This window comes from Micropterus dolomieu, linkage group LG20, assembly GCF_021292245.1.
Source record: "Micropterus dolomieu isolate WLL.071019.BEF.003 ecotype Adirondacks linkage group LG20, ASM2129224v1, whole genome shotgun sequence".
Classification (NCBI taxonomy): Eukaryota; Metazoa; Chordata; class Actinopteri; order Centrarchiformes; family Centrarchidae; genus Micropterus; species Micropterus dolomieu.
In genome coordinates, this window is record NC_060169.1 from 26,125,230 (window position 1) to 26,141,649 (window position 16,420).

The 16,420-nt window shown below is 41.7% G+C and overlaps 1 protein-coding gene across 2 annotated transcripts in view; it reads left to right on the plus strand.

Annotated features, from left to right (window-relative positions):
• sema4bb (sema domain, immunoglobulin domain (Ig), transmembrane domain (TM) and short cytoplasmic domain, (semaphorin) 4Bb) overlaps window positions 1-16,420 on the plus strand; it is a 64,130-nt gene that overhangs the window by 38,364 nt on the left and 9,346 nt on the right. For both annotated transcript variants that reach the window (XM_046032447.1, XM_046032446.1), the window contains exons 3-10: window positions 6,456-6,616; window positions 7,161-7,223; window positions 7,795-7,893; window positions 10,156-10,267; window positions 10,744-10,860; window positions 11,232-11,389; window positions 15,441-15,622; window positions 16,143-16,293. In XM_046032447.1, the coding sequence (XP_045888403.1) occupies window positions 6,456-6,616; window positions 7,161-7,223; window positions 7,795-7,893; window positions 10,156-10,267; window positions 10,744-10,860; window positions 11,232-11,389; window positions 15,441-15,622; window positions 16,143-16,293 (1,043 nt within the window). The remainder of the gene's footprint in view (window positions 1-6,455; window positions 6,617-7,160; window positions 7,224-7,794; window positions 7,894-10,155; window positions 10,268-10,743; window positions 10,861-11,231; window positions 11,390-15,440; window positions 15,623-16,142; window positions 16,294-16,420) is intronic.

Here is a 16,420-nt window from a genome sequence, read left to right on the forward strand (position 1 = left end):
CTGGGCATCACTTCCCCTGGAGCACAAACAATCTGCGCAACGGCTGAGTCTGTGTGTGTCAGATTCCAGTGACATCTACTGTCTTTTGCCCGTAGAGAGAAAGGGTATGAGGAGGTTGAAGAGGCATCCCACACATGACAAGCACAGGCATGTCTGCTTTGATAAGTGGGAGGAAATTATACCAACTATATGTGTCCCGCTCTGTGTTTGAATAATCAGTCAGATCTCACTCACTCACTCACTCACTCACTCACCCTGCTAATATCCAGGAGTTTGTAAGCTTTCAGCCATGATAGACCATTGCGCTCCATCACTCCACTGCCAATCCACTGTGCATCAGGATGACACCTAAGAGCCAATAATTACAGAGCATAGCATCATGTCTTTGTCAGCCCCTTGTTCTCTGCTTTTAGAGGTATGCAGTGTTTCGTGCACTGACCTCATCCTTGGTACATGTGTGTCAGGGGGATGTTCTCTTTCCTTCAGAGGGAGAGAGGGGCATTTTTCAGTATTTCAGAGCTTGTACAGTACACACAACTGTTTGACATTTATTTTAACAAATATTTCGTCATTGCATGGTTTTCTGTTGTTGCCCTGATTCTGAGGCTGCACATGGAGCCGCGTGGCACCATCAACACCTCATGGCTGCATAATCCTCACACACACACACCAAACACTGTCAGGCTCTGGTTATTATCTGCAAGGTGCAGCCGTCTGTCTGTACGAAGTGTACACACGCTCGCTCTCTCTCTCTCTCTCACAGACACACACACACACACACACACACACAGACACAGACACAGACACACACACACACACACACACACAGACACACACACACACAGACACACAGACACACACACACACACACACAAACATAAAAAACACATAAAATTGCAGCAAAGCCCCACCATCATCGAGTGATTACAGGCAACACAACACATCTGTGAGTCTTACTGCCTGGCCTTACAGATACTGTAGGTGTCACACTCTTTCTAATTAATATTCAGTGCTGTCAGCTTTTATTTATAGTCCGGTAAGTCCAAAGTGTGATTTCCTCTGCTCCAATTTCTCTGTGTCTTTGTATCTGGGTTTGTAGAGGTTTTACTCATGGTGCATTCATTTGTAAATTTAACCTTTTAAATATAACATAATCCTTCTATAACCTGAGTGATTTCAATAAAGACTGAGTAGAGAATTCATGTATTAATGGAAAGGAAATATGTGAAGTCTGTTTTAAAGTTTACTCCACTCCTTCGACCCAGTCGGCCTTCTCATCAGAGGTCTGTGTCTTTTAGCTGTGCAGACTAACAGTGTTTCTTTGCCTGGCATATTACAGCGGGAGCACATAGCAGGGCTGCTGTTGGTTGCCAGTAGTCACCTACAAATAAATAACCATCGCTTTGCCCAAATGTCAGGAGCAGCAGTGCTGCGATGACCTTGAAGTAACTTTTGTCGGCTTCTGTCAGGGAGCTCCAGTGCCGCTATCAAGTCCATTGTCAAATCATGTCAAGCAGAGAGCCTTGAAGCTGTGCGCTGTTGTGTAGCTTTGGTTTGTAGAGGGCAGAGATAAATAGTAGGGGTGGATTTTTTTTGTCTTGCATGTAAGATAAGCAGAGCTCAGATTGAGATTAATATCATTGTGCTGCGCTCTCCTCTCCTTTGGGTCTCTCTGCCCAGTAGCAAGTGAACCCCTTTGTCCCCATTGCCCCCTTGCCTTGTGACTTGGCTCATGCTGCTTTAGTAAATCTAGGGCATGTTTACTGTCAGGGCTTTTAGGAGTGTCTTGGCAGGCGTATGGCTACCAAGCAGCCAATCAATTGCCCCACCCTTGGAGTACTATTAAACCTCAGAAAAATAGGTTGATCCTGCTCTGTTTTCTCTGAAATATGATGCCTGCCAAAGGTTCGGCATGTATGTTATTACTCAGCGACACTGTCTGCAAGCTGGCACCCTCTGATGATATCTAACTTCGCTCACTCATGAGTAAGCGCACACTGTGAGGTGAATGAAAGGATTCAGATTCATGCAAATCTTAATTAATGTCACCAAGCTATGGAGGTGTGGTCTCTCAACACTGCTATATATATATATATATATATATATATATATATATATATATATATATATATATATATATATATATATATATATATATATAATAAAGATTTCACTAATGTGTCTGGAACATAATTTTTTTTTTGATGATTGATACACGTTTTTGCTCAAGAGCATATTAAAATATGTGTTAGTGCTTCTGTTAAAGGTATAGTACAATATTTGGGAATTTGGCTTATTTTCTTTCTGCCTAAAGTTAGATAAGAAACTTGGTACCACTCATTTATGTACAGTAAATATGAAGCTACCGCCAGCAGGCAGTTAGCTTAGCATAAAAACTGGAAACAGGGGGAAACAGCTAGCTTGGCTCCATCCAAAGTTTACAACATTTGCCTACCAGCGCCTCCTAAGGCTCACTAATTGAGATGTTAATCTAATTTAGGTTATCTAGTTTAAGTTAAGAGCAGAAGTTTGTGGTTTCATGGGCTCTGTGTCTATTTCTTGCTTTCTTCGGACTACAAAAACATTGTCCTTGCAGATGAGCACCTATTTGAGCCAATGCACTGAGAATTGGAGATTTTAAAACTCTATAAAGCGTAAATGCAAGACTTTGCCCTGATGTATCTCTGTTTTAATTCAAGACGTTTGGGGCTTCTCATTGTGTGTGCACAGAATTAGTCAGATTCTCTCACTATAGAGCAAACATTTCTGTGATCATAGAGCAGCTGCTGTCTAAAATCCTCTGTGATGAGATTTGTTCCTGCCATCTTTATCTTCAATGATTTAAAAACAAACAAACAAAAAACATACACTACCAATGTCGGCAAATTAACTGCTGAGAGGTTATCATGTGCCAGTGGAGAAAAGACCTCCAGTTCTTGAATGTTGTTGGTATCGCATGCAGACCCTGCTCTTTCAGCTGTAAACTTCCCTCAAATTATGCATCTTTTGAACTATGCCACCTCACTCTAGTTTGGACCATTGGCCAATTTCTTTTGCAGCTTGTAGGCTTTCATAACTTCAGAATTGAGGCAAATGTTCATGGTTTGAATTCCAGGCTTAAATTCAAACCCCGTGGTACTAACTAATTCAGCATGTTAGCACTGGCAAAAAAGCAACCATATTGATGGAAGGTGTGATGTGATGAGCATTAGCAGAGGTTGAGGGCCCGGTTTGGTGACAGCCAGCTGATTAAACAGGCGGGTGATGAATGGACCTGGAGCCTGGCTGTGAAATGGCCGGCAGATGCCCGGCATTCTGCTGCAAGCATGTCAAAACACACACAACTGATCTGCTGTATCGGAATATATCCCAACGAACAAGCTTCTGTAGAGAGAGAAAGCCTCGAGTTTTTGAAAGTTTGAAACCTCCGCTGCATGACACAGCACAGACGTTCGTTATGGGCTTGACCTTCTTCTCTTATCAAAAATCCATCTCAAAGTTCTTTGAAAATAACATTTATTTCCATGCATGTTTCTTCATAGGTCAACATCTCAATCCAGTCTTCCTGGTTACCGCAACTACCACTCAGTACCCCGACCTCAACACCCCACCCCACCCCCAGACTGCTCTCTGAGTTAAAGTTTCATGAGTTTGCTCTCCTCTGCTCGTTATTCCTTTGTCTGTCTAAGGGGATGTCACTGTGATTTATGTCAGAGAGTTTTAATATGCTGAGGGAAGGCTGTTCTTGGTTCCAGTGAATGGCCAAAACTCAGGGGAGCTGAGACAGTCAAACTATATGTCCCCCTGTTGAGAGGAAAGACTGCTGTTGCCAACGGCGAGGTCCGCTGGGACTGAGTATACATCTCTTATCTCTTATCGAATTTAGGACAATTTAACAGACTGCATTTACCTTTTAAATAAAACCAGTTTTCCCCTTCTCCACATAGTAAAACTGTGTATTTTTCCTGTCCTGAGTGGCCTAAGGATGACAAGAGGAAGTCTTTTTTTTTATCATTATTGTTATTTTGTATCCCCTCCCTGGATTTTAATGATGGGCCCCTCTCTTCATTGATTCCAGATGTCAAAACGCTTTTAACAGAATGAGGGTTGTTGATCTGGAAAAGGCCTAAGATGTGATTTTGGACAAGATGTGGCTTGTGCAGCTGGCTTTGACTCCCATAAGGGGAAGACAACATCTGCCAAAGGGCCTCGAGTGTTAGATGAACCATTTGTTTGCGAGCATATTGAAAAGTTTAAGTTGTGGGGTTGTAAACATTTATTGCCGTTTACCGGCTCCATTTGCATTATGGTCCAGTGCACCACCTGGGGTTGGAGATAATCGTGCTGCTGATGTCTTTTTCTTACTGTCAGAAGTGTCTAAATTTGAATTCAGTTTGCTGGTTATTCAGAAGGAAAAGGCTGTAAATGGTTTAACTGCAGCAAATATTAGTGTTGACGACTCCAGATATGAGCCAGTAATCTTATTTGGACAAGCAAATGGAGTCCATGACCCGCAGCGTTTTGGCTTGGGGAGCACATCGAGTGTGTTTTAATATGTTTGGAATGGGAGGCAATAGATAAACATTTGCAAAGATGGTCAAAAACTGCAAAGGGTAAGAAGTATGTAAGCAATGGACGTGCAAATATTTCATTGCATATATCCCGTGTCTTTGGTGACCTCTAGAAGATTGTTAGTCTTGCTGAGAGATATCCTACGATAACATCTACCCATCCAGAAACACACTGACCCCAATTATTCAGCCGTTGTTTCTTTCTCTAAAGATCACTATGCTTAAAGGACTTGATTAAACCATTTTTCATGACTTCCTGGACCCATTGCTGCCATTTATACTGGGTAGTTTGAGCAGCATATCACACAGTAAGTCCAACTGAAAAGTGACCAATTGTCCGACTCATTGCCTGTTTACAAAAACTGGCTGCAAAAATCAATCCAATCCTCTTGAAACGTCGCTTTCACAGTGGAAAGCAGTAAAAAAGCTGCTGCTGATGCCACTGTGGATCCTGAGTTGTTTGTGTTGGAAATGCTATAAAAGGAGCAATGTGTACATTGAATCTTTACTTCATCACAAGTCTTTGCGGCTCCCGGGAAGGGAGCGGTGTGGGGAAAAAGTAACTCATTTGACTTGTGGCCCACTGCTAAAGAGATCCATTTGAAGAGGGTTGGTGAGCAGCACAATGAAGGCGATTTAGATTGGTGTTGAGTAGAAGAGGATCTTACTCTGCTGTCAGTATAGAGCAGAGCAAAGAGAAAGCTGGAACAGCCAGCACAGAAAAGTGTGGACGTGGCTCACTGGCGTACATGTGACACGTTCTCATGGAGCTACAGTAGCTGCTGGCTGCCACTATGCGCGAGGGATAAACAGAGGGGACAGTCTCCTCCAGTAGTGAAGAGTACAGAGATGACAACATGCTCACTGAGAGACATTTGTATCATAAATTGATTTGACTAGGACTTACCACTATGTGTTAGGCTGTAGAAACATTTGTGATGTGATGTCCACTTGTTCTTGTTTCCTGCTACATTTGTGGGTCTCTGTGAAGCCTTGGTGGAGATTCCCAGATATCCTAGGAGTACCAGAAATAGTAAAACTGGAGTCCCTAGTTGTTGCCTCTCCAATCATACATTGGTGTTTGGCTAACACATACTTTAGGCATTTGTTGATATGTAGTAGTGAGTGTTGGTTTTGGGAGTTTAACAGGTGTGTGTAATAGTGCAAAAAGGAGTTGCCCTCGAAACCCTGTTGTGGTCTGATAATTGTTGAGCAGGGACTTGTAAATCTCTAAAATGCACATTCTCTGTTTAATGCTGTTTTTAATAACTGTGCCCAAAAAATCAGAACCATAGACTTGCATAAGTTACTGTCAGTTTGTATTGGGTCTCATATCTCTGCATTGTATTTCTCCTGGCAGATAATGCAAAGTTATTTTGTGATAGATGTTAATGTTAACGATGTCTACTCTATGATTCACCTCTACTTCACCTTTAAAATAAAGTGCTCTTTTTCTAGGTTTTTACCCGAGAGGAGCTTGGAAATTGGTTTATGCCAGCAACCAGATTAAATTAGTTTTTAGCGTTGTCATTTATAGCACAAACAGTTACTTTCCGGTTGGGTGTGAAAAGCGAATCACATACATGTGACTTTTTGTGCATAGTCACAAAGCCAAATAATTTTGTCAGGTATTTTGTATCTAATAACAGGGAATAACACGTTATTATTTCTGATAATGTGATGAAATGTTGGAACCCTTTAACACTCCTCAGCATTTTAAATCTCAGCACTGTGAAATGGAAATAATTCATTTTCACAGCTTGGTGGTATTGTGAGCCACTTATGTGCTTGTGAGCACATTTATGTGTGTTCTTGTTCTCCCAGCATGTTATGATTATCGTGTGTGTGTGTGTGTGTGTGTGTGTTTTTCCTCCCATTTCTCAGATGCAAAGGAGAGGTCGGCCAAGAGATTCTCTATGAACGGCGTCTTCAATTACACCTCTTTGCTGCTCAGCCAGGAGGATGACATGCTGTACGTCGGAGCCAGGGAGGCACTGTTTGCTCTCAGCCTCTCGGACATCAGCAAGACCAAGCTGCAGAAGAACGTGAGTATGTCCAAATGCCAAGTGGATTGTTAGAGTCAACACTGCAGAAGAACAAGAAGTGCACTGCAAAAAGTGAGCTCTCAAAAACAAGCGGGGAAAAAATCGTCTGCCAACAGAACAAGAATATTTCACTTGCTACTTAAGGACAAAAAATAATAAAAAATATCTTGTCAAAAAATAAAAAGTATGTTTTGCCTTCAATTAAGACAATTAAACTTACTTAGATTTTAGTTTTTTGCATTGTGGGTCGGCAAATGTATGGTTATAAATGGCATTAGGAAACTAATTTAGGTAATAGTTTTAGCTGAGTTGTTCATATGGTTTGTCAGTATGAATCTTTAGAGTTAAATACTTGAAATGCAAAATCTAGTAGCTTACTTGACTCTGTGTGTTGCATCAGAATATGTGACTTGTTTATGTGCATGCCACACACCAGTTGTTTTTGTTTTTATACATTTTGATATTAAATAAAGAGTCCTCCATAAAATCAGTGTGGTTCCCTGAATTTCACATGACTTATTGAGGGTTTCTTTTTCATCTTCAGCTGACGTGGGGCACTCCTGCTGGAAAAAGAGAGGAATGCAGCTTCAAAGGGAAGAACCTGGAGGTGAGACGTTTCTTAAACTGCTCCAGCAAAACACCAAATACTGAAAATACCTCAGGAAAATAGCTCTACAGTGACAAAGCATGGATTTTCTTGTACAGGATGTACGTTCTTTTAGTTCTCTTTGAATCTTGTCATCCAGTCTTGTGAGAAGATAAAATGAGCATTGAGTTCTGTGTTGACAAACCTTTCCATCAGTGGTGCGGACTCACCAGGGGATTGCAAGGTTTTTTTGTGTGCTGCTTCTCTCTCTGTCTGCCTGTTACCTTGTTGTCATGCCAGCTGTTGTATCCCTAAGCGATAAACCTTGGTAATCTTTGTACTGCAGTGTAAAACTCTGGTCTGTATATTACAGAAAGCCCATCAGGCAACTGCTGTATGGTGCTGGAATGTTTTCCCTAGCTGCATTTGTGAAATGGGAACATTTTCTAACACTTCTATTCAACAGTTTCTAAAGTATTTGTAATTTTTTTGTGGCTCTGAAAGACGTACTTATGATTAAGAGCTCCAGTATTATGGTAGTCAAAATTTCATTTCATAGACCTCACACACTCTCCGTTTGTTCTCCATCCAGACTGATTGCTTCAATTACATCAAAATTCTCCTGCGGCTGAACAGCACTCATCTCTATGTGTGTGGCACCTATGCCTTCAGTCCTATTTGCGCCTTCATAGTAAGTAATGACCTCTCAATCTTGTCTTGAGTTTACTTCTGACACTAACCAAGCTTTGAATTTTGATATATTTCTTTGGTGTTCTTGAGGAATCGAGCTCTTTTATCCACCATGTCAGTATTGGATCTGTAGTAATCCAAGCGTAACCAAATGCTGCTGAAGCGCTTTAGCCAGACAAGTCAACAGGGGGTACCCGAGCTGTGTGGTCTCCAGCAGGAGGGAAGCTGTTTATCTAGCGGAGGAGGGAATCTACAGTGATGGTAACCGGCAGCAGGGGTGACACTGATTTCAGTGATAGGGCAGCAATTGAGCTTGGCGACAGCTCGGCTCTTAAAGAGGGGCGTTAAACTCCCCCGTTTTGACGTCAGAGTGAAAGAAAAACACTGGATGTCTCAAGCTGAAGATGACTTGGCAGGACTTTAGGCCCTGAACTGAGATTCCAAGTAACTCTTGGAGTTCGGATGGTCTGGGTGAACACTCGTCATGTTGACAGAGTCCAAAACTGTGTGTGTGTGTGTGTGTGTGTCACCTAGAGCATTCCTAGCGGCCAGACATGTACTCTGTGATGCATAATATTAACATTAATAAATGTTTTATTTTTATAGCTGTCCTCAAAACAGTCGGAGAGGGTTTTACGGGCAGTGTAGCAGGGCGCAGAAGATAAACTAAACAATTAAATGACAGACGTGAAGTAAAACAAGCCCAGAGTATAACAACAACCCCTCGTGATGAGACATGGGAAGATTTTCCAGGCAATGGGGACACTCTACACTGTCCTGTTTGATTGGATTATTAGGAAATAGAACTTACTGTTACTGCGAATGGCCCACATACATTTTTTCATGCCTATCTTAATAGCACATTGAATGCTTTTATTGGTGGACCCTCCCTGCAACATCTTTCAAACTCCCTTCCAGCTGTTTGTAACAGCTTTCTGTTAAAAAGGCTAACCCCCAAGATTACTCAAGTGATGTCACTTTTCCTCAGACTTATCAAAGCGACCCCAAATAAGACATTATACATCTGTTTTCAGAGTCTGACTATTGTCCTACGTACTCATTGTAGTTTTGACTGACTTATACACAGACTGTACTGTGTATATATTAACCAGCAATTATTATAATTATTATAATCAGTGAAGTCCTATTATGAATCGCGTTTCCTTCTTGTGTAAACTATACGAAGTCTGAAGACAGACCTATGAAACAGGCAAATTTAAAAGATAAGGTTTGTGTCATTTGTTTCTGAGCAAATAATTGATATTTACATGAATTCTGATCTGTTCCTCACTCAGCATGATGTCAGTAAAATGTAACTTATTGCACATATTCCTTATTATTCTTTTATATTTAGTCAATTTTATATTTATATATTTAGATAAATACAAATCCTCTCACCCTGTAGTATGTTTGCACAACACAAATCAGAGTAATGCATGTGCTACTGCCACATTGTTGTTTTTCTTTTACACATAGATCTATTATTCTTTTATAACTTGCACATCTGTTTATTCCATATTTATTTATGTCAGCTGTATGTCTATGTCTAGCACCTAATCACCATAGCAAATTCCTCATATGTGTAAAATTCTGCTTGGTAATAAAGCTCTTTCTGATTCTTAAACAGGAGCAAAGATTGCATTTTGGGGAATATTATGAGGAAGGGATCAATACACATTCGAGAGCATTCATGGCAACAGGATAGTATATGTGGGGTTAACTCTCAAACTACAGTAGCAGTGTTTATAGTAATGAAAGAACATGTCACCCAGAGCAGCGGTGTTGCTCAGTGAAGTGTTTTTGGTGTTTATGAACAACCGCTTTATGGCACAGAGGAATAAACTTAATCTTTGGCTACACAGATGTTTTCAGGTGTTTTCATGTGATGTTTGACAATAAAATAATATATATAATATCACCAGATGTATCCTTTTTAATATCTAATGTACCAGATCAACATGGCTCATGGGTTTAGAAGTGTTTCATTACAATAAAGCATCATTAGATTTGCTGGAAGTTTTATTTTCTCACTTTAGAAATATTACAGTATCCTAAAGCCAAGGCTTATTCACCAGGCAGTAGCTACTGTATGTTCAAAGTGACCAAACTCCCTGAAAGTCACTGCCCGGTGTGTATTGTAGTGAAGGAGTGGAGAGAATGAGCTTGCAGTTGCTGAGCTCACTTTAGCTCAGTCTTTTCACTGTAAGTAGAATTTAATTGGACTGTGCCTGAGGGACATTTGCTGTTTGTGTCTTGTCTCCAGAACACGTCAACATTCACGCTGGAGAGAGACGAAGTGGGCGAGGTTGTGTTGGAAGATGGGCGCAGCCGCTGCCCTTTTAATCCAGAGTACAAATCCACCGCCATCATAGTTGGTATGTAGTAATACACAGATTTTATTGTTTTCTCTTCATGTCAATTGAAAAGCTTGGCATGCAGAGAACAAGGTATTATTATGAGCGGCTTCTTGCTGGGAAGAGTCTCTGAAAACAGGCTCAGCTGTTTTCCGAAGCTACTTTGATGTTAACTACCACTTTGATTCAGTAATGAGTCATGATGTGCTGCTAATGTTGTTTGTCTGCATCAGTCCTTCTGATAAATAGGCGGACACCAACAGACACTGTTTGTGTTCAACTTCTTTAATAAGCAATTAGTGAATAATTGAGCTGGATATGTGTGGAAGAAATCATTTGTCGAATGCCTCACTCTAAACTATTACTGACGTCATCAATTGCAGTTAAAAAAAAAGACCCCCAGTAGATCATTTCTTTTTCTAATTTATTATGTTTAATTAATAGCCAATGAAGTTCTCAATTTAGTTTGTAATCTTTCTCTTTTTTTTCTCTTCCAGATGGTGAATTGTACACTGGCACTGTCAGCAACTTCCAAGGGAATGAACCAGTCATTTACAAGAGTTTGGGTCAGGGAACTGCTCTGAAGACAGAAAACTCTTTAAAATGGCTGCAGGGTAAACTCCATTTACCCCATCAGATGGCCGAATGTGTTCCCCACCCCCCCCCACCCCCCCACCCCTTCATTATGTACCCAACAGAGCAGATAAGCTCCGAAAAGTAGCGATCATTAGCGAGGCACAGTCACTAATGCATGCAGACCGAGAGGGAAGACAAGCTCTCTTAGATTGCGGGCGCCTGGTCCTATCAGTCGCCGCACGTGCACTTCAAAACACAGCTTTCTTCTGTAAACTCTGACTGCCATCCAAATTTACGATGACACAAATGTGATGAAACGGCTGAGAAACGATTTCCCTTACGCAGAAGATAAAGTTAAAGCATGTCTGTCTAACCACATGTTTCCTTTGGGCTTTTCTATTTTCAACAGATCCAGTCTTTGTCGGGTCGGCTTACATCGAGGAGAGTCAGCCAATTGGCAACCCCGTGGGAGACGATGACAAGATTTACTTCTTCTTTAGCGAGGCGGGAAAAGAATTCGACTTCTTTGACAACACCATTGTTTCAAGGATCGCTCGCGTGTGTAAGGTAAGACACCTGGGGTTGGCGTGAGGTCATACCACAAGACGGCCACGCAAAAATAAGAGGCGCAGCAGGCCTCAAGCTTCCTCTCCTTAATCCTGATACACTTACCTCAAAACAAGGTGGGACGCTACCATGTCAAAGCAGGTTTGGTAACATTTAACTGGACGTCATGTCTGTATAGATGCAATGGAAATATGTCAGTGGTGCGGTAAAGCTTTTTCTGTTTGACTGTGCAAACATGTTTTCAACAGTTTTGGTTTCCTCTTGCCTGAATCATCCTCTCCTCCTCACCATGCCGCCCTCCCTCACTTTTTTCTGCAATGTCATCTCCCCCTCTCCTTCCATCTCACTCACAATGTCAGCTGCACTCGTTCCATCCCTCCAGCTCTTCGCCTTTCTCCACCAGCGCTTTGAGCTTTGCAGGCATTATTAGTATTCAAGGGTGCTTCGTAGCAATGTGAAATGCTTTTTCCACTCTACTATGTGGCCTGTTTCTGTTGCAGGCAAAGCACTCAAACTGTAGCAACTGCAGACTTCATTAAAACCGTCGACGTCATTCCCCTCCTCCCTTCCCGAGAGTTGAGTTTGGCCGATCACCCTGAATAATCAATGCCAGACTTGATGCCTTTTCACCTGTCATCAGATCAATTAAACGGCTGTGAAGCTGCCTGATACACATGCGTTCAGCATCCCTCCCTAACTGATGCCTCTTGTTCATGGAGGCAGTAATGTGAGTAATCGTGGGGACAGCATGTAATCTTAAGTGACAGCTTAATGACTTAGTCCTGCTAGGCTTTGGCACTCGATGCTGCGACACCTCTCGCAGCCGGCGGAGCACCTCCTGGGTTCTATATATGGAAGTCACTGACAGAAAGGCCCATAGACTGTGGCAACTTGCTGCAGATAAACTGTGCAGTGGAGACAGAAGAATGGCTTTCTCTGCTCTATAAAGCGCCTTTATTTCACTGGAATGCAGCAGCCCTCTCTTGCCTGACCGATATCTTTTCAGATGCTGTTCTGTGGCAGTACAGCAGGGATGCAGGTGGTCTGTTCTCCAGTGTACTGGGTAAATGCCCAAGAATATTAACAAATCAATGTATTGAGAGGATGCATAGGAATTCCAGCTACTGTCCAGTTTCTACTAAAAGAAATGCTTTAGATCTAACTAATTGTCGGACTCCAGATAGACATCTAAATTCATCTGTAGCACAAAGCCATATAGTTCTTGATCTTAAGCAGGAGTAAATTTCCATGAATTCTGGGTGAATAAAGAATTTTTTCCCAAATAAATATTTACTGTGAAAATTCAATGAGGAGTATCCATACAAAAAAAGTGTCACTGATTGTTGCCATGGAAACATGGCTGTCAGACAAACTCTAAAGTAACTCTTTTAGGCTTAAAATAAGTCAGTTTTAAAGTCTGACACTGTGGGTTCCCCCCTCACACAAAATTGAGACGACTGTACCCAGCCCCCACCCCAGAACTGCAGTTCTGTGTGTCACTGCTGCTGCTGACTGTGTTAGTGAGCGGGCCAAACGACAACAACAAACTTCCTGTTGTTTCCAGAACACCGGCATGCACCTGTCTACCTCTCACAGTGTCTTTTCCTCACATCCCTCTCTTCACTCCCCTCTAGCAACTTTCCCACACCCGCCTCACAGTTTGAAAACCTCTGCATGAGTCAAATCTAGGAGCAAAGTAAGTCAGTAAGGCCGACTGGCCCAACACTACAGACCAGTCCAACATATCTTTCAGAGCCCCTGAAGTGCTCCAGGCTGAACATGCTGAACTAGTCAGAATTGTGTATCACATTATCAACACACGCCCTGTGTACTCCTTCAGTGAGCAGAAAGTGCTGAAGTCGGATTGGAGTTAGGTAACACCGAGTGATGAAGACCCCTCCCTGTAAGCAGGCTCCATATCTATAAGATACTTTTCAGTCTGACAGAAAGCAAACACTGTGTGGACCAGGGCTAAGGCCAAATGTGTTTAAATGTGCTGTATTTTAGTATCTAAAATATATTGGGCATATTGGTTCATCTTGGCAGACGTTTTGCTACATTATAAAGAGGTCATGTTTCTTGGAAGATAAGATAAATCAAAGCCTCTTCAGCTTTTTCATGCTGTTCTAACTACTGTTTTACTCGGGTTTGCCAAGTAATTCTGCTTCCGAGTTGTTATTTTTTTTCTCTCCCTCTTTCCTATCCACCCCCTCCCTTCTTCCACTCCCTCTTTCTTTTGTTTATTCAGGTGTGCACACTGAGGAACTGTGGAAAGCAGGCAGATTATGAACATTGTGTGACACCACTTTACTTCTTATTCACCTACTTCTCAGGTTGACAAACGTGAGGATTCTGACATGTGAAGTTCAGATAAAATGCACAAGCGGTTAAATACAGCACAAAGAAGCAAGGGCAGCTATTGGGGGGGGGGGGTGGATGCGATTGAAAGTACAAGCTGGGCAGCGGAGCACAGCAACAACAGCAGTGAACAGCTGAGAGCAGGAATGTGGTCTCCTCATTATGTGGACAGGCTACTACCACAGCCTAGTAATTGGCTCCCAGTCCGTGCATCAGTCCCACGAGGTTTCACCTCACCATTGAGCAATATGATTGTTTGTGCACAGAGGAGGAATCGGAGGGAACTTGCATTTTATTATCTCCTCAAGGGTGATTCGCTCCTTGTGCTGTTATGTAGGAGTAGTTCAGGGTTTTGGAGTCCATGCTGATGGGATAGTTTAGATCTGAGGCAGGAAAAGTGTCTTGAGATTGGGTGAGACCAGTTGTTTTGGTCATCGTAGTCTTCTTCTTCTTCTTCCTCCTCCTCCTGCTCCTCTCCAGCTTGCTAGCTCCGTTTGGGAGGAGTTTCTTCTGGTGCATGTATTTACAAGGTCTTTTGATAATTGCTAGTCATAGCAAAGTCGTCTGATAACTGTTTATGTGAATATTTGGTGACGGCTTAAAAGGATAGTGAATGTCTCTTCTGTATCTTGGAGGAGAAGTGAGGTGTGAGCCACTGATGTTGGTTTCAAAGTTGTAATTAATAAGTAACCATTGTTTGTTTTCCATTTCACCATCTCCTCTCCTTCTAAGAGCAACTGGTATTTTGTGCTAAGGCATCTTTTATGAGCTTTTTTGTCTCACGCATTTTATTGTGAAAATATCCTTTGTAATTCACTACAAATGCACCACACATATGCAGCACCACAGGATATGATTTCAGCTCTTGGAAACGCATCAGAACATTAAAATCCTGCTTGTTTGTGATTATTTGTCCAGTTTATTTCCTAGACAAAAGGGTCATAAATATAGTAACCACTTTCAGGTTCCTTTATTTCATCTCAATAGCACCCTCTAACTCAAACGGGAGGGAATGCAGTCTTGATACAGCACAAGGACTCAGTGCTACAGGTGTTTTCTAACCTTTCAAATGGCTAATAAATTGCAGCATCTCCACTCAAAAAGGTGTTTTTGGTGCTTATTATTATCTTAGATGTTTGAGCCTCACTGTGCAGAATGATGTCTCTTTTTGAGTTTGACACCAGAAGGCTGTTTTAAAATGAATCTGCTGAAGGAGGAAAATTTCCCTGTGCTCACCTTTTGTAAATCTCAGTTCAACACATTTTTGCCAGATTGTTTGTGATGTGACCACCAGTTTGGTATCCAATCGGGTTTCCACATCACACTTGTCTGAGGACTTTTTGAGGCCATATCAGACACGCATTTCTTTTTGTATTATTATTTGTAGAGCATTTTTAAATGAATTAAAACATGTCTGGAGGGGATCTTTAAATTAATAAATAGCCCAGATCTAAATTTGTTGCTATATTCTTATATTTTAGAAATGAAGTGAAATTGGCATGTGTTATGTCTGGTCCAATCCCTTAACCATGTTTTGGGTCCACAGACATGCTCTGTTTTTTTTTCTTTTTCGGGATAACTGTAAACAGGGCGTTGCCTTAAATAAGTGTGACAACCAAACCTGTATAAACAATAATTAAATGAGACGTAACGTCTTCTGTAACATACTATAACTTACTTGCACTGTTTGCAGGGGGATAAAGGCGGGGAGCGGGTGCTGCAGAAAAAATGGACCACCTTCCTGAAAGCCCAGCTGCTGTGTTCCCTCCCTGACGACGGCTTCCCCTTTAACATCATCCAGGACATGTTTGTCCTAAAGCCCATGGGAGACAGCTGGGAGAGCACCGTCTTCTATGGTGTCTTCACCTCGCAATGGTAAGAGAAGAATGGATGCGTTTGTTCTGACCATCTACTGTGACACACAGGCACTTTAGATAATAAATCTAATTCATGGCACTGTTACAGTTTATGTTTGTGCGCAAATACACACACACAGAATCTACACAGCTCACACACACACCATCTTGAGCCAGTTTTTATTTAATATCTGCACTCAAACTTGGCAAGTTGCCTTTTCTTACTTGGCTTCTCTGAATTTAGAGCAGCTGTAATGAGCTTAAACACTAACACAAGCTCATGCAACCCCAATGTCTAATTAATGTATCAACAAAATAAAGGTTTTAATATGGAAATCATTCAAGCGCCCACTCTACAACTGTTCTCCAGTGAGAAGTTGCTGCTCCAGTTTCCTGAATTAAAAAATGGTAGGAATGTGAGACTAAATCTGTAAATTACTGCTTTTTTCAATTGCATGGAAGTATGGAGCCTAGTAGTTCATGCAAGCAAAACAAACAAATTCAAACAGGGAAAACATATAAACTTAATGTGATCACAGGTATAAAGGAGCATCGGGCAGCTCAGCGGTGTGCGCTTTCACCATGGCGCAGGTGGAAAGAGCCTTCAGCGGACGCTATCGAGAGGTCAACAGGGAGACGCAACAGTGGTACACCTACAATCACCCAGTGCCAGAACCACGGCCCGGGGCGGTGAGTGGTGCTGGCAAAACACTGTGACTAATAATAATACTACTATTCCACTTCTTTTGGTTCAGTCCATACATGCTGAGTATATCTCCATTTCTAGTAATTTATTTATTATTTCACCATTTTAATT